This window comes from Thunnus thynnus, chromosome 12, assembly GCF_963924715.1.
Source record: "Thunnus thynnus chromosome 12, fThuThy2.1, whole genome shotgun sequence".
NCBI lineage: Eukaryota > Metazoa > Chordata > Actinopteri > Scombriformes > Scombridae > Thunnus > Thunnus thynnus.
This window is the reverse complement of record NC_089528.1, coordinates 27,701,084-27,718,897: the sequence shown is the minus strand read 5'-3', so window position 1 is coordinate 27,718,897 and position 17,814 is coordinate 27,701,084. Positions and strand designations below refer to the sequence as shown.

The following is a 17,814-nucleotide window of genomic DNA, read 5'->3' as shown; positions in this document are numbered from 1 at the left end:
CTGCCAATGACTACTGTAGCCACAGCAGTTTGTCTCTGAATCCTTAACGTGTAACACCGGTACTCAGCCTGCCAGCTGCTGTCAATCAAACACAGACACTGAGACAAAATGGAGTATTTCTAATCTCCCTAGAGACCTTTTTTCTTCCTTTTAATAATACAAAATAAATAACATCGACATTATTTTTGACTGCAAAATGGGATGACTAAATGTGATTTCAATTGGACTTTAAGGAGGAGTCTCAGATTCTGCTGTGTTTAGATTCTTATTGAGACCTCTGCAACAGCCTCCCGTCATGCCTCGTGGCTTTTCTTGCTGCAGTAACCACGTCAGGCACCAGGCCTTTACTAGAGCTGATATTCTCTCTCTCGTGACTCCTGACTCTCCTCCGATCTGAGCTCAGGCCTAAACTCAACCTGCAGATTATGTCTAAAGATGTAGTAACGTTTGTCCTGCAGAGACTCTCACTTAAAGCAGCTTTCGGACGAGTTTGTCAAAGCCAACCGAGCACGGCCATTTATCAGCGTAATGTATACAGAGAGCAGAGTGAAGCAATCAGGATGAGAAGTGAGGGAACAGAAAAGTGCAGATGCAGAAATTCAATAATCACACAGCATTTCTCTGCTTTCTAGTTTATGTGTTGCGTTTTCTTTTCTTTCAGTTTAACTTCTATCCTCTGTCTCTTTTTCTATCTTTTCGTTCTTTCCTTCTGCTCCCTTCTCTCTGCCCCTAGCTCCCTGTCTCTCATTTTAAATAGAGTGAGAGAAAGCAGCAGACATCTTGACGTGTTTACTCACAGCCCTCAGGCTTCTGCTGACACACACACACACACATATCACACACACATATCACACACACATATCACATATCTTTGATCGCCTTGTAATGATCCTGGCGAGGTGCAGCGATACGACAGATCTAATCGCGCTGTAATAACCTGTACGAGAAACACACACACACACACACACACTCTATCATGGACATACACAAACTGTCTAAGATCAGAGTGATACTGCAAGACTGTGTTCAATGCACACACACACACACACACAGACACACACACAGACACACACACTCATAGTGTGGTTGTACTGTGCAATTACTGCCACCGGGCGTGTTGGAATATACAGTATATGTGTGTGTGTGTGTGTGTGTGTGTGATGGAGGAGGAGGGAGGGGGGCATGCAGAAAATAACCAAGACCCTGGTGAAAATGAAATATTCAGAAAGTATGGATGCATGCCAGCACACACTCACACACACACACACACACACTTGAGTTTGTTGGATTACACACCAGCCCATCAAATAGGCTGGTAGGGGTGCAGACATCAATTTTCAACACTTGAAATAAATCTAGGATACAAAATATTCTCTCCACATACATTACAGAGTCTAATTCATTTTATTTTTTTCTCTCTCGAGCTCCGCGCTTCAGCTGTCTGTTCGGTTTGTGTTGTGTTGCCGTTTGCTTTTAGAAAAAGATGTACATGCTTTCTCTCTAGCAACCCGTTGTTGCTAAACGGGTTTATGTTTTGATGTTATTTAATTCCTGACCAAAAAAAAAAAAAAAAAAAAAAAACCTACTTCAGCCTTTCTGTTCCATAATTATATGCCTTTGAAGTTGTTTATCCCCTTGAAATAGCATTAGAAGACTCATAAACCTCCACATATTAAATCTGTCTGACTGCTGCTCACCAGCTTAACACAGGAGTCAGGTTGCATCTGTCTTCACTCCAACAACCATCAGCTGCAAAAAACAATAACTTGAATATGGTGGAGGTACTTAAGTTGCGTTGTTTATAGTAAATCTGTGGCTGTTTGTTATTCAGATTTCATAACTTTACGGTGCAGTTTTTCAAGCAGCGTTGCCAGTTAGTCTGTTAACATTTCAAAACCGTATTATGAGGTTACAATCTGATTTAAATCTTGCCATGTATTCGTCCTTGTCTGGATAAAAAATACAGTGCTGACAGTCTAAACTTGGAGCATGGCAAGAAAACAAACACTCCAACACGAAAACAGTGACTGAGCAGGTTCACTGTCTCTGTGTTGAACACGTCAGATTGTAACGTTATGTGAAGCTTTCACTGGGATTTCTGATGCTTGCATGTGAAACTGGGATGAACACGTTTAGTGGTGAATGAAGTCATCTGTGTCTTCTGACAGGCTGCATCAGCACCGGTTTATTTATGTAGTCAAGGACATTCTCAGCTTCATTTTTGGTCGATACGTGTGGTACAGTTGGAACTGGAAATTATTTTGTTGTTGTTGTTGATGTTGGATTAGTCGCAGCTAATTAAACAGTCCATTTAAAAAGGTCACCAGTCACCCTTGTCAACACATTTTAGAGTTAAAATTAGATATTTACTTAACTAGAAGATTTCTTTGAGAACATGCAGTTTTTGTTAGTGTTGATGTTGTTGCCGTTTTTTGAAGGAGTGATATAGAAACTTTTTATGCAATGTATAAAGACAAAACAGTGTTTAAGATCCTGTTTAAAGTCTTTTATTTTGAAATGAATACATTGTGGACAAACTAAAGACAACTGTCTAATGTAATGTCTACAGTGAGACTCTCTACTTACAGTCATTAATCCTGTAAAGTTTACTTCAGCAAAAGAGGTTTCAAACTACTGTGCATATTTATGTTGATTACAGGAGAATGAGACCAAAATAACAAAATATTATTCATCATTAGAATAAAGATGTGAACTTTATAACAAAGTAATATCAAAGTATCAACTTGTATTAAACTGATGACTTGTAATAATCTAAAAATTACTCAGTCACATCTTTAACATTCAATTAATTGTTTGTTTCTTTTTCCCCCCCTCCCTCTCTCTCCTCCTCACCCCCCATTCTGTCTCTTTGTCTCTCGCCCACCCGTGCAGTGACGGTTCAGGAAGAACTGGGACCTACATCCTGATCGACATGGTCCTCAACAAGATGGCTAAAGGTGGGTGTTGCCTTATTTTTTTTTTTTCCCTCCCCCATTCACCCTCTCTTGCTGTGCGGAGAGGCGTTACCATGGCAACATGTTGTTGTTGGGTTTTTTGTTTTTGCCCCCGCTGTAGTCGACAGTGTGTAAATTGCACCCAAAAAAAAGGGACAGAAAGAGAATTTATTATGGAAAAGTTAGAAAGTAATGCTCATTAATTACTTGATTAGAGTCATAATAAAAAAAAAAAAAATCAATTTACACAAAACCATCAAAATCACTCAATCAACCATATCATTTGTATCTGAGCCAAAGAAAGCCAAGTTGTTTTTTCTTCATATATACATATAACACTGATATCTATTAGTTTAAAGTCTCCCTTCTACTCAAAAACATGTTTTTCTTCTAGTTCCTGGATGTTCGAGCTTTACAGTGCAGAATGATGTGTGTGTAGAGTTTGACACTGTTTTCACCTTCATCTGCTGAAAGTTTAAAGTTTCTCTGAGCTCATTGAAAGTCTGATTTTTAAGGGGGCGGAGTCTACGAGCATGATTTGTGACATCACAAATAGTTTTGAAAGCCAGTCGTGGTCCGATAATTAACTTACAGAAGTGTGATGTGGAAACTTGAAGCCTCCGGTGCACAAACACTGAGGACGGACTTTACAGTGAAGGAGGAGACATCTTGTTTCTAACAGTTGAACTTCTGAAATGAAACAGATTTGCATATTTATAGATTCTTGGATTTTTAACGAGAGAGAAGAAGAGTAGATGCCATTTTAAGGATTTTAACAAGATATTTGAACTTTTTTTGTGGAAAAACCATATCAGACACAAATTATTATTCAAATTTGAGTCTTTTATATACATGTTAAACATGTCTGGAGGGGATATTTAAACTTAATTACCGCTAATAAATATCTATTTCATTATCTCAGCAAATGCCGCTTTGGGAACGTACTGCAGGTTGTTTCTCCACTTTTTCCTCTCCTTTGTGCCAATAAAGCACTTTTAAAAATCCGGACAAAGAAGGACCGAGTAGCTTTCATGGTGTGATAAGAGAGAGAGAGAGACTGATAAAGGAAAGAAAAATAACATGTGGAAAACCTGAGTATGTTCCTACGTTTAATAAAGTCTACAAACTGTTTTAAATTAGCCTGAGTTGACCACGAACACTTTATTTGAGGTGACATCAGGACTCACAGCCAGCGCATTTTAAGTGACTAGTAAGTGCATGATAATTACTATAATTACAACTTGATATAATAAACACAGTGTAGTGATTATGAAAGGGACTGAATATTTCATGGGGCTGTGGAAGTTAATGACAGGATGTTAAATGATCATTTCCTGAAGTGATTGTATTCTGTTTTATAGAGTACTCAGATTCTTTGTTGTGGCTACAAGTAAATCACACTTTTCATTTTGGCATGTAGGCCATTCTCCAAGCTTGAATTTACATTTACAGATATGTTTTTTTTTTTTAATAGTGCTGCATATGTTCAAATCTTTGACACCTCACATAACAAACAAATAAAAAGTACATCAGACACATCACAAAGGCCTGTTAACAAAAAGATCTCTTGTTGCGCCACAAAATTACCTTCATATACGGCTGAATTGCAAATACGTTGTACATAATGAGAATGTTGTTAATTAACATATTTGTCAAGTTACAAAAACGTCATTGATGAATGTATGAGTAAAATATTCAGAGACGTTTTTGGGGGTTTTTTACCGCCAAAGTATCTGATCTTGCAGAACAACATCCGCTAGTAGTAACTACAGCAATATTAGAAACTTATGGTTGTTTGTTGGCGCTGGCAGCACTTGGTTAAGGTTAGAGAAAGATCGTGGTCGTGGTTGAAGCACATGTTTGTTAACATTAAAGCGAAATGACGATATTTCACTAATCTTAACTAAACCGAACATCACGCAGGATGTGAACGCCGCTGTCTGTCGTCAGAGTCTCGTATCTTGTACGACCACCATCTTCCCCGACTGATATATAAATGTAGCATTTTATTCATTCAAAAAAATTATACTTGTGATCATAATCCAGGCAGCGAACATAATATAGAAAACAATTTAGTTGTATATAAATGCAATTTCTCAGAGTGTTGAGTTTTTCAAACTTTTTTAGCTAATTGCCATTTTCTACTTCTTGCATGACGGTTGTGTTTGTATTGAGTTTTTTTTAAGTAGCTAAGGAGTTATATGTCGTAAATAAAGAGTAATTACTACAGTATGTAGGACGAGTGGTGACGTATAACAATGTGAGTGATGCACTGTGGAAAATAACTGCAGATTTCTGTTAAAATGTGAAGCTTAAAACCAGATTATACTCTGTTATCATTAACAGAACATAAGTAAAAGATTTACAGGAATTGTAGTTAGTTTGTTGGCTGGTTTTACGTGTGTGTGTGTGTGTGTGTGTGTGTGTGTGTGTGTGTGTGTGTGTGTGTGTGTGTGTGTGTGTGTGTGTGAACGTCTTTTTGCTTCTTTGTATGTGTGTGTGTGTGACTGCGTGTGTGAAGTGTCCCATGGTGGTGCTGCTGCTGTAGCAGAACGAGCTCCTGGGTCTTTAATTCCAGATCAAAGGGTCAGTCGGGCATCAGGGGCCTTTTCCCAGGCTGTCACACTGTGATCGGGGGCCCCAGGGCCCCTCCTCAGTACCTAGGGGCCTGGGAGGGAAGGGTGGGGCTAGATGGACGTTGGTAGGGATGAGGGGTCGGGCTGGGGGTGAGGGGGTGAGGAGGGGGGGCATCCTCTGTACCCTTTTATCTCTGTCCTCAATCCCAAATTTACTGTGAAAGAAAAAAGTTCTCAACATTGATTTTTCTTCTCTCAGTTTCTTCCAAAATGAAGAATCCAAAAAAAAATATGTCACTGACATCAACTGATAGCGTCTTCACAACCACACTGTCTGTTCCACTGCTCACCAGATGATGATAGTGATGCAGAAATGAGAAAAGAGAAGGATGTGGAACAGATTAAACTGTTTTTACATTGTTTTGGAGCTTCATTGTACAGCAAAACAACAATTTCTGCTCCTCTCTACAGTGATTTAGTCACTGTAGAGAGGAGCAGAAACCTGCTGTGATGAATTTTAGTGATAATAGTCGTCCTGCTTGCTTTGGTGCTCAGATGTGTGCACTTAACTACTTTTTTTGTGCAAACAGGAAATAGTACAAACAATCAAACTTTTACATTTCAAATTTTATAAAATAGACCCTTAAAAAGTTTTTTTAAAAGTTTTTCGTGGATATATTTTTTTCCAATTATTTTAAGTACATTTAATTTGTCATTATTTCCAGTATGAACTCAAACAACAGTCAGAATTTGTCATAGTATGAGTATGAAGTTGTGACAGTAACATATCTTTTGCTACTATTTAGAGTTGCCAACTTTATGATGTCCAGTTAAATTTTATTTTTACTTTATAGCAACAAAAACTTGTTATTATACAAACCAATCTTGCTAGTCGGCAGTCAAAAGACGGGACGAAGCGTCTTCATCACTCAGATATAATTGAAGGTGATGTTGGTCAACAGCGGCTCGCTGCTGGTTTGATTCATTTTTAAAGTTTAGTTTGTTCAGTCTCTGTGTGGCGACTTTAAGCTGGTAAAAGCAAGAGTTTAATCTTTGGCTTCACATTTATTCAGAGGATTAATGGTGTGTGAATAAAAAAAAAAGCACCATTGTAAACCAACACCAGACCTTCACAGTGCACTTTGACTTATAAATAAACATCATATTTGATAAGCTATTGTCTCTTTTTCAATGGAAGACGGCCATTTTTTTTAAGGAGAACAAAACAGAACAAGGTCAGGATGTGTTAGAGAGGTTTATTGTGAGGATCAGAGCGGATTTCACTCCCAATAAAACGACTTTGAGATCTCTGTTAGAAAACAGAACAGCGATGTCGAGAGGAAACTTTCAGCTGTGCTTTGAATGTGAGCTTTGTTTTGGGAGTTTTGACAGCTTTCTGTATTTTAGTTTATCTAATTGCTTTTTGAAGAGGCTTCATAAACCTGAGGCGTTGTGGAATCTGCTAAACCCATACGCAAGTGTGTAATCCTTCCAGTTAAAACATTAAAATCCCCCAAACTGGAGTTATGAGAATCTCTCCCAAACGGTGATGACATGACGCTTTATGTTTTTCGCCTGCTGTTTGGTAGATAGCTGTAAAATTTTAAATGTTTTCTTTCTCTTCGTTTCATTAGAGTTTTATTGAGGATTGTTGTGGATTTACTCTTTCATTCCTTCGTTATCTGCTCAGTAAAGAAAGACGTTTGAATACAAAACACAGGATCATCTTTGAAAACATGACTATTTGTAATAAACTACCCAACAGTATATCAAGTTTTTAAGATGCAAAGTAGTAAATGCTGCACTAATCAATATTTTTATATTAACAATGAGGCAAATGCATATGTTTAAGAGAATTATTACACATCTCTATGAAGCATTTTAGCTTCTTTCAGCTCATTGTTTTGGTTTTATAGCTTTACTGTTTAGGTTAATTCTCACCGCAATATCAGATTTATAGGAGATAATAACGTCAGTGTTGTGTTTATGGCTTTTTCTATTGCCTCAAGTAGCTAAAAAACACTGTGATATTGCTTCTTTGACTTGAGAAACTGATTTGAACACCTCTCCCCACAATGATAAAAAGGCAGTGATCATTAAAGAAACACCAATAAAGAAAGAAAGCAATTTAATTTCAAGATCAGCTTCAGTTTATTTTGCCTTTTTTTAAAAGTTTTTATCACTAAGATTTAAACCTCTGTAATGAAATATGTTCATAAAATCTCCTCGGTTAAATATGCTGGTTTTTCCTGCACTACATCACTGTTCTCAGCTCTCCATCCCCCCTTATTTTGGGTTTTTTTTTTTTTGTCTGTCCTAAGAAGCTAGAGGGCCCCCAGGTTTGCAGGCTTCAAAGACACAAAATCACTCCTGTTTCCCTCAGCCTCCCTCCTCCTCCTCCCTCCTCCTCCTCCTCCTCCTCCTCCTCGTCCCCCCCCCCTTTCTCTCCATTCCCACTCCTTTTCTCCCAAGGAATGAATTGTAAATTTGTCCGAGAATTATGGCAGTGTTGCAGGGTTGAGGAGGTATTGCTGTGGTTCTCACGTTTTTTTTTTTTTTTTCCTTCTTCTTCTTTTCCAAAAGGCTGCCCCATTTCCCTCCTCTCTCTTATGTTACCCCCCCGCCCGCCCTTCTCCGTCCCCCGTCCCCACCACACCACCACCTCCTCCACCACCCACCTCCCTCCTCTTCATCTTAAGAATCGAATGAAACCCATCGAGTGCTGGAGAGCTTTTCAGCATCCCTCCGTTTCTTTTCGCTTTTTTTTTTTTTTTCAGGTCCAGCTGGTAACCTTGGCCCTCGGCCTCGGCTTTCGGGGGTCTTTCGCGGCCTCCTCAAGGGCCCTGTCTTTCTTTTTTTTCTTTTTTTTTTTTATCTTTCTCTCCTCCTTCTCCTCTTGTATAGCCCACCACCCCACCTTCCTCAGTCCCACTCCTCGACCTCCACCCTGAAGCGAGGGTCTTGCCGAGGAGGGAAGCTCAAAATGAGGGGGTTTTTTTATACCATTCCTCCTTTTTTTTTTTTTTTTTCATGCCTCCACCATCTCCTTCAAGGGAGAGGGTTTGCAAAGAGGGAAAGCTCAAATAAGGCGATTTTTTTTTTTTTTTTTTTTCCTTTTTAATACCGTCCATTTTGAGGTTTATCAGAACCTGCACAATAGCCCTCGGCTTGTTAAGTCCTCCCCTCAAAAAAAAAAAAAAAAGAAAAACTAAAGCAGTGAGTTGTGTGTTGCAGCTTTCCTGGCTAGAAGGGAGTCTATTGTGTTGTTAAAAGGAGGGAGAGAAAAAAAAAAAAAAAAAAGCTCACAAAACCTGTGAAACAGAAAGAGAAAATGGTGTGAATGAGCAGTTCTCCCACCATTCATTTTCCTCTTCATACAGGCAAGAAAAAAAAAACGAAGTGTTATTATGTGTCACAACAAGAAGAAAGTAAAGAGAATTCTTGCGCTTTTTGTTTCTTCAGAATTGGGATAGAAGAGGAGGAGGAGGAGGAGGAGGAGGAGAGAAATGGTGAACAGAAAACAAATTAAATGTTTTTTTTTTTTTTTCTTCCTCTTGTTCCTCGTGGATTTAATTGTTGCTCCCACCTCTCTTTCTCCTCTCTGTTCTCTCTCCATTTTTGTGTTTCTCTATTTCTATTACGTTTTTCCTGCTTCCCCCTCACCATCTAAATGTTCCCTTTTTCATTAGTCTTTTTCTCTTTTCTCTTCCTTTCACGTGTTTTTTTTTTCTTCAAATTGTTATGCACCTGCACTAGACTTAACTGTACATTTACAAGCTATAAAAGATGCTCCTGTGACATTATAAGGTAACGTGTGTGTTAAAAATAAGATAAACTTAATCTGCCTGCCAGAAAACAGAAATGCAGTTCATAATTAAATCTTAAAAAGAAAGAAAGTCATAATTATGTTGGCAAAAATATCCTTTATTTGTTTTAAGAGCATTAAGTAAGAGCATTAAACATTAGAAATCTGCTTTTTCAAGTGTTAATTCATGTTCATGTAAACTTCACATAACTGTTTCTCACTTTCAAGGTTGTTGAAATCAGTTGTTGGATGTTTTTCTCAACTTTCATTTGTTTCCATTTCCAAGTTTGCACTCAACTCATCCTCCAACACATTTACAGATACCGAACTTTGAGGAAAAAACATGTTCTTTGTTTTTTTCACTTGACAAAAAAGCCAAACTTGCACAGACTACACTGTGTACTAGAAATAAAATATAGTCTAAATCTGGATTTAAATCAGAATTATCAGATCAACGAATAAATTAACAGGTTTATTGATCTGAACAGACTTTCAGTACTTACTATACTTACTTTATACAAGGTGACACGTTTCAGTAAACAAAAAAAAGTATTAAGGTTCAATACACTCAGTATCTATAAAAGTGTGTCTGTTTTTGTGGAGTTATGGGATTGTAATCTGTTTGTAATGTATCACAATGTTAAGTAATCTGAGCAATGTTTGGCCAGAGGTCATTCAACCAACTGCTGGCAGCCGCACTGTCATCAGCTGCAGGGCATCGTGCCAGTCTGGCACACAACCAGACCGACTGGCACACACACACACACTCTAACACACACACACACTAACACACACACACACAGGCATGTCAGATTTTGGCAGAGGCTGACAGAGTGCTAGTGGGCAACCATCCTGAGCTCAAAGGCTACAGGACGACTTTCAAAGACCAACAAGGAGCTTTAAAATCGACTCCGTTTCTTTTAAAGAACGCCACAAACATGCAGGCCTGTGATTTCACAAAGTCCTCTCCGACGTTTCTTTCTTTTTTTTTTTTTTTCCTCTCTTTATCTATTTTCATCTCGACAACAAAACACCAGCACCGAGCTGCTTGTAGAGTCAGTGTGTGTTTGTTTGTGCAGAGAGGATGAATGTAATCGCCTTTTGCTGTTCCAAAGAGAATCGGTATAAAACATGAGGTTGACAGATGTTAGCTGGATTATCTTGGTGGTGCTTTGAACACAGTCCAACACTATTTTCTTTGTGTGTTTCTGTGTTTCTGTGTGTGTGTGCGTGTGTGCATGACAGGTGCCAAGGAGATTGATATTGCAGCGACTCTGGAGCACCTGCGAGACCAGAGGCCGGGGATGGTGCAGACCAAGGTAACACACACACACACACACACACACACACACACACCTGAATCCTGTTTGTTCATGTGGAAAAATTGCGGTTCGTGGCAGTGAGAATGATGGATGGATACATATATATATATATATATATATATATATTATAACAATCTTACATTGTGTTTTTAGACAGTAAAGATCGTGCTGACAGTAAAGTCCTTATGCATAAATGACAGCATAGATCAGTGAAAGGAGCTTTTTGCACAGCATGCACCGCAGAACAAAGAAATGCTTGTAACTGCAAGATAAATATATGAGCAGGAGAATAAAGTACAAATGTTTGTGGTGGTGACTGAACACCATAAAGAATAACCTCTACAGATGCATTAAAGCCCAAAAACAGGAAGAAAAACAGGAGACAGCTGGAGATATTGGGAAAGAGGTGGAATACACACACATAGTGCAGAGACGCCCACTCATATTTGGTCAAAGTCCAAGATAAGTGAAATTGAGGAATATCTCATTCTTCTGGCAAAACAGGATGAGACTTGTCACATAACATGAACACATACACACACATAGCCTGTCTTCAGTATAAAAAGGCATGTCATGTTCTGTAATGTTGGAATTTTCTCTGTCTACGTTGTTGGTGAGCCATTGTGAAATAACCTGTGTCTCGACCATCTGATTCCTCTGTCGTCCGCCTCTTTCTGCCGCAACGATACCCAGATCTCCTTCCTGTAACTTTTCTCTACTGGTGTTAAGAGAGGAGGTGCGGTCACACTAGCACCACATTCACCCTGCGTCTCATTCACTTCAATTGAAGCCCATGTGACCGACATCGTACAGTCAACCGAGAATCATTACTACAGAGTGCAGGCACAGTTTACAGGTCATGATCGCACTGCTCGATATTTAGTTATTGCACATGTTGACCTGTGACATCATTGGCACTGAAAGCTAATGTGGGTGCATGTACAATAAAGTGGTATAATGCAACACAATACAGCAATAACATTACTTTTCCCAGTAAAGCCATAATGGATCACATTGATTTTCATTACTGTTAATGGCCCACTGAAAGGTTACTAACATCCCCAACACTTATAAGAACATCAGGCTACTTTTTGCTTTGGCACAAAACATTAGCGTATGGTTAATATAAAATGTTCAAACACAAAAGCAAACCAGAAAAAAAAGTCTGATCTCTTACCTGACAGCCAGTGTTGCATCAAACAGAAGGAGGCGAAGGGAAAATCAAGGACTAAAGACGCCTCTGTTACTTTCAGGGGAGTTTGGAAAGAGAGATCGTCTCCGCAAAGTCACAAGTGTCAACTCTGCATTCTTGCTTCTTATATTTAGTCTTTGCCTGTTGGTGGGATCAAACCTGTGACCTTCCCATCACAGAACAGCCTCTCTAACCTTCAATATTACCTCCATTAACGCTCCATTTTATCTTAAAGTCTCACGTTGACTGGTAGTCTCTGTGCCTTTTTGTGAGATTGGTGGGATTTGCAGTTTTTTTTTGGGACTCATTCCTCCGGATCGGGTGAGATCAATCGATCTCTGAAAAGTAATTGAACAGGGATTATAGTCGGGTCTGCTCAGATCACTGAGGAATATGTATAGAATTCAAATGGGGGGTGATAATCTGTGCTAAAACCTGCTCCTGGGATACCAGTATCAGAAGTTCTCCATCTTAGTTGTTTGAACTGAATGAAAAACCAAGCATGTGCATTTGAAATAGAGTTTCATCACGTTCAGCCTGCATGAAAATTATCTTATTTGGAAAGAATTGTGAAAGAAAAGTGCTACAATTTATTAATTTTAACCTCTATTATTTTACTAATAGGGATTACAGAGCTAATTTTAAAGAATAAAATCATTTTTAAGTCGTTTCTTGGTCAAATAATCCACTTTTTACACAAAAAAAACAATTAATTCATGATTGACAGATTCTATTAATCACACTTCTTCACAGCCTCAGAGACCTCAGAGCTTTACCTAAAACAACCTGAGTCATTCCTCATCACACACCGCACGCCGAATCACGCCGAGTCAGCCTGGAAACTTACCAGCTGACCTGCGAACATAATTAGAAAGAAAAGCTCGGATGTGTGTAAAACATCAGCGGTATCGATCCGGGCTTTATTAAACCATGTATCCTGAGCGAACGGCTGCTGCCACGGCTGCTCTCTTGGCATCCCTCACACGTTGATTCCCCTCGTGGTCGGCGGCAAGTTGCGGCCTCAGCACTCTGCTTTCATTTATGATTTTGATGCGGAAAGATGTCGTGCTGGGTCCCTCGTCTTCCACTTCCTGCAACGATACAGTAAAAATTAATGTTCAGCACATTTAGAGCTTACAGATATGACCTCTTAAGTTGCAAAGTTTACAGTAATCCTGCTAAACATCACATTTAGTTTAAATGATAGAGACCTAATACTTAACAATAGATAAAGAGCACTGTCCTTTACTGCCTCTATTTGATTGATTATATATATTCTAGCATATTTTTACTAGAATATTATACAATATTCCATATTGTCAGTTAAATCAATTGATTTCCCAGTAAAAACATGCATGTTCCTGGTAGTTTTTTTTGTTTTTCAGTACTGAGAAGTGTTTGCAGCAGTCTGTAGCCTGATGGCAAGACTGCCACCAAGAACTCCACGTACCTTTTTGTACTTTTGGTATCTGGCTGTTTTTCCTGGTTTGGGATAGGCCTCTTAGTTCAGCATATAAATTTTAGTCAATAGTTCGCTTCCAACTTTGTGTCAACAGTTCAAGGAAGAGCCTATCCAATGCCCCCGTGCACAAAGCCTCCTCCATAAAGAAACGGTTTTCTTAGTTTGCTGTGGAAAAGCGCTGACCTCACCTCCATCCGACACCTTCGGGATGAGCTGGAACGCCGACCACGAGCCAGACCTTATTACCCATCATCAGTGTAATGCTCTTGTGGTTGAATGGGAGCAAATCCCTGCAGCCAGACTCCCAACATCTGGTGGAAAACATGAAACTAGAAGAGTGGAGGATGTTATAGCAGCACATTAATGATCATGGTTCTGGACTAAGATGTTTAACAATCACATTTTAGTGAGTAAATGAAACAGATTAGCATGTGGGGAACAAAAGTAGGATGTCACGTCTCCTCATCCTCAGTGAAAATGATGCCTTTTGTCTCTGCAGGAGCATCAGGAGCATCATCCTGCCATTTGAGCAACTTGTATCACTCAATTTCTCAACTTTCCTTGTGTCTTCTTTTTCTCTTTCTTCTCTGTCTGCAGGATCAGTTTGAGTTTGCGCTGACGGCCGTTGCAGAGGAGGTGAACGCCATACTGAAAGCTCTTCCACAGTAGGAAGGAGCACCTCCTTCTGAAAGTCCTCTCCTGACTCGTCTGGAGGACTGACCCTGCTATTACTTCCTTGTGTCCCTCCTTTCATCTCCTCCTTTCTCTGTCTTTTGGTCTCATTCTTTCTTGTTTTTTCCCCTTTTCGTCATCCCCATTTTTCCTGTCTCCTCTTCTCTTTGTCCAATCTTTCCTTTTTCCTCGTCTTCCCCCTCTGGTCCTTTCATCTTGTCACCTCCTCCTTCCTACCCTTCTCTCATGTTCTATCCCTCTTGTTTCCTCCTCTCGTGTCTCCTTCCCCTTCGTCCTCCATTCACCTCTTTGTTTCTCTCTGTTTTACCCAATCCTTTCAAATCTTCGCTCCTCTTTTCCCTTCTTCCTCATCGTCTCGTGCCCTCTCACCTCTTTCCCTCTCATCTCCTCTTCTTCCCTTCATCCAGTCTCGCTATTTTGTCTCCTTCTTTTCCTCTTCTCACCATACTTCCTCTTCTCATCACCTCCTCCCATCTCATTAGTGAACATTGTGCCAGGAAACCGTCAAACCGATCCTGTACATAGATAGACCTTCCTTCTATTGTAATAATCCATGCAGCCTGTTTTCCAAAGTGACATTTCACTGCATTTAAACACATTTTGATAGATTGATGACAAAATGTTTGTCAGTGTTTGAGAAAGTATATTTATCATAGTTTTTTTGTTTCAAGATGAGCATCGACCTCATGGGCATCAGCTAAGTAGAGCAAAGTTTTGCACGATGTAGTTTGATCTTAAAGTTTTTTGCATCCTAATTGCCAAAATTGACTTGGTTGAACAATAAGCAGTTCAATCAAAATCAAATCAGTGTTTTTATGCTTTATATCACTGTTCATTTAAGATTTGTGGATTTTGGTCGGACAAACAAGTAATTTGGCGACATCACCTTGAGTGTAACAAGCATTTTTTCACTATTTTAAACGATATTGATGATATGGTCGCTTTGCTTTTGTTTTACTAAATTGATGCCCCGGATTGGTCTTTGTTTTGAATGTGTGTGTGTGTATGTGTGATGTTGATCATCATTTCTGTATCACAAAATCGTGTTTGTGTCAGAGTTTTAGCTTCATGCTTTCCGATATGTTTTCATGCAGTACGCTAGAGTGTCACGGTGCAACTCATCAGCGCCCAGTGTTGGTCGGTAAGGTAGTTATGAGACAAAATATGATTGATATCATCTTCTATTTTTCTTAAAAATAAGTGGAGAAATGTTAAAACATGAGACATTTGGGATTTTCCACAAATTTTATGAAAAATATGCTAAAAAGATGCTAATACTGGATATGAGGTGAAATAAGATATGATCTTTTTTTTTCTGTGTGTAATTTTTATTATAATTGTAGAAGCAATATTGTATTTCTTCAACCTGAATCGTTATCTCTTGTGGACAACCAATATTGTGGCTTGTCGGTGAAGTTACACTCATGTCTGCCTTAATAAAAACACAGTAGACGGTCAGGTGAACGTGTCCAGCCACCTGGAAAGCAGCCTGTGTGTAACACTTCATTTTAAAATGGTTTTATTCCAGCGGATTTACCTGTGGATTAAAGGTTTTTCTGTACTTGTACTTAATGAAAATCCTGATAAACACAGAAGAATATGCGGTCTTTAATAATTCGGGGGGCTGGAAGAAACTTCCTGTCCAAAAAGTTTGTGACAGTCTTTCATTTAGCTCCTCAGCAGTGATAATGTGTACTTAAAACGCAGCACACTGGAATGAAGCCATTGTAAAATAAAGTGTTTCTGGCCAGTATCTTTATGATAAGAGAGGATAGTTTTGCTTCTGAACAGCAGTTCTTCTATGTAGCATTAACGGCTGGTTTGTACATGTACAGTAGCTGAACCTGTATTGCATTGAAAACTAGTTTGCGGTGACACTCGTCAGCTGGTTTTCCCAAAAGCATCTTTAAGCTAAACTGTCCTTTTGTTCTGTTGTAAATCAAACCCTGAATTAAAGAACAATACCAATATTTTTGCATGTTTTAGCCCATTTACTGAAAACTACTTGTACTTTACATAACAGCCATCCATTATACAAATGTTGCTGCTTTTCATATTTTTGAACATATTTTATCTACTTTGTAAGCAGCCACTGATTTCTCATCTATTAGGAGTTAATTATTGTTATAATTATAATTATAATGCAGTGCAGACTTTTCAAACCAATCATCTCCTACAGCTACATAACCGTATAACAATAATTGAACTTTGACAAAGATACTGTTTAAATTATATGTGTCTGCTAATTGTTTATTTTCATATTGTACAGAAATGAATACATATGGCTGCCTAGACACTCTGAAAGCATGCATTTCAAAATTATCATCAGTAATAATCATGTTTTTGTTTTGTACTAGAGGAGATAAAACACTGGCATGGTGCTTTTAGATGCAATCACACCAACACAAAAGTGACTCACTAGTAGTCTATATATTGGACAGTTCTGATAACTTGTCGAACATGAGCATCAGCTCAGAGCTCATTTTGTTCTTTGCTTTTTAAACATGAGGAAATGTGAAAGTGATGAATTTACACATAAACTACTGAGTTTGTGGGTTGAGAGAAATAGTAATACCCATAAATTCTTGGGTTTTGGGGGCAAAGAGAGGCGGCATTACCCATAAACCATTGGTGTCTTGTTGGTTGGGGGTTACACACTCTCACTGTTGAGATATAGCTGAACAAACCGTGACGGGAAAAAAACTTGCTACAGCCTGAAGATGACTTTGGGAAACCAGCTTGTAGTTTCCGTAAAATCAACTTCATTTCACTGCTTTCAATTGGTTGACAGTGAATGAACAGTTTTAAAGATTTTATCCTAATTCTAGTATTGTATGTCCAATCTTATCTGAGTCACCAGTAATACACTATGATACTAGTGCATGGCTATTTATTCAGCAAATCAGTGTGCTGTACTCTCCTGTGGCCTAAAGACAATCTTAGCAAACAAGCAAAACGGTTTATCTATTGACTTTACTTCAGATTATTTATTGCACGAGAAGCTCCAAATACCTTAAAAGTACAAAAAGCCAAGGATTATCATATCTCGACTGTGCAGATCACGGTTAAAGCGAGTCGAAAGGTGGTGCAGTATCAATATGATGTAACGCTGCAGCAAGCTGGTGTCATGTTGTTGGAATCGACTCCACTTTTCGTCATAAAGCTGAAACATGCTGCAAGAAATGCTCCTTGTAACAGCTTGTTTTCTCTGACTTTTTAAAAGATACTGTCATTTATGTTATGAAATTATGGAAATGAGTGAAACCGCACTGAAAGAATTGAAAATATCTGATCCTACTTGCCAAAACTAAACTGGTTATAATGGTTTTTTTGGGTTGTTTTTTTTTGCGGTGAGGATGCTCAGTACGTCATATTTCCCTTGATGTTCTTCTTTCTTTCACACAATCCATGAAGTATCAATAGATGGCTGGTCTGTTGCATTAACACCTTGTACATAGACCAAAAAAAAAGAAAAAGAAAAAACAGAAGATATTTTGTTCTATTGGTGTAAACAACTTGTGAATAAAGTCTCATTGTCGATGCAGTATTGTAATGCAACACCTGACTTGTGAGTTTCTGTTTGTTTTCTGTGTTTTTTTATCACTGTTGTACATGACACGTGTGCCTTGGACATCATTTCTAGCATGTGGGCGGGCGGTGATTTGTACAACCAGCTGCAAGTCAAGTCAGATATAAGTTAGACTTGATATAAAGCGACTTCCTGTAGTTGACGGTGTTTGCAGCTCGATATTCACCTCATCTCAGTTCTTTATCCTTCAGACACCCGCTGAAGGTTTTCTGAGGACACCT

General features: G+C 38.8%; 1 protein-coding gene across 5 annotated transcripts in view; it reads left to right on the top strand.

Annotated features, from left to right (window-relative positions):
• LOC137194613 (receptor-type tyrosine-protein phosphatase N2-like) overlaps positions 1-17,562 on the top strand; it is a 251,576-nt gene extending 234,014 nt beyond the window's left edge. For all 5 annotated transcript variants that reach the window (XM_067606684.1, XM_067606682.1, XM_067606687.1 and 2 more), the window contains exons 21-23: positions 2,893-2,957; positions 10,581-10,654; positions 13,909-17,562. In XM_067606684.1, coding sequence (XP_067462785.1) covers positions 2,893-2,957; positions 10,581-10,654; positions 13,909-13,980 — 211 coding nt within the window. In that variant the 3' untranslated portion in view covers positions 13,981-17,562. The remainder of the gene's footprint in view (positions 1-2,892; positions 2,958-10,580; positions 10,655-13,908) is intronic.
• Positions 17,563-17,814: the final 252 nt, after the last annotated feature.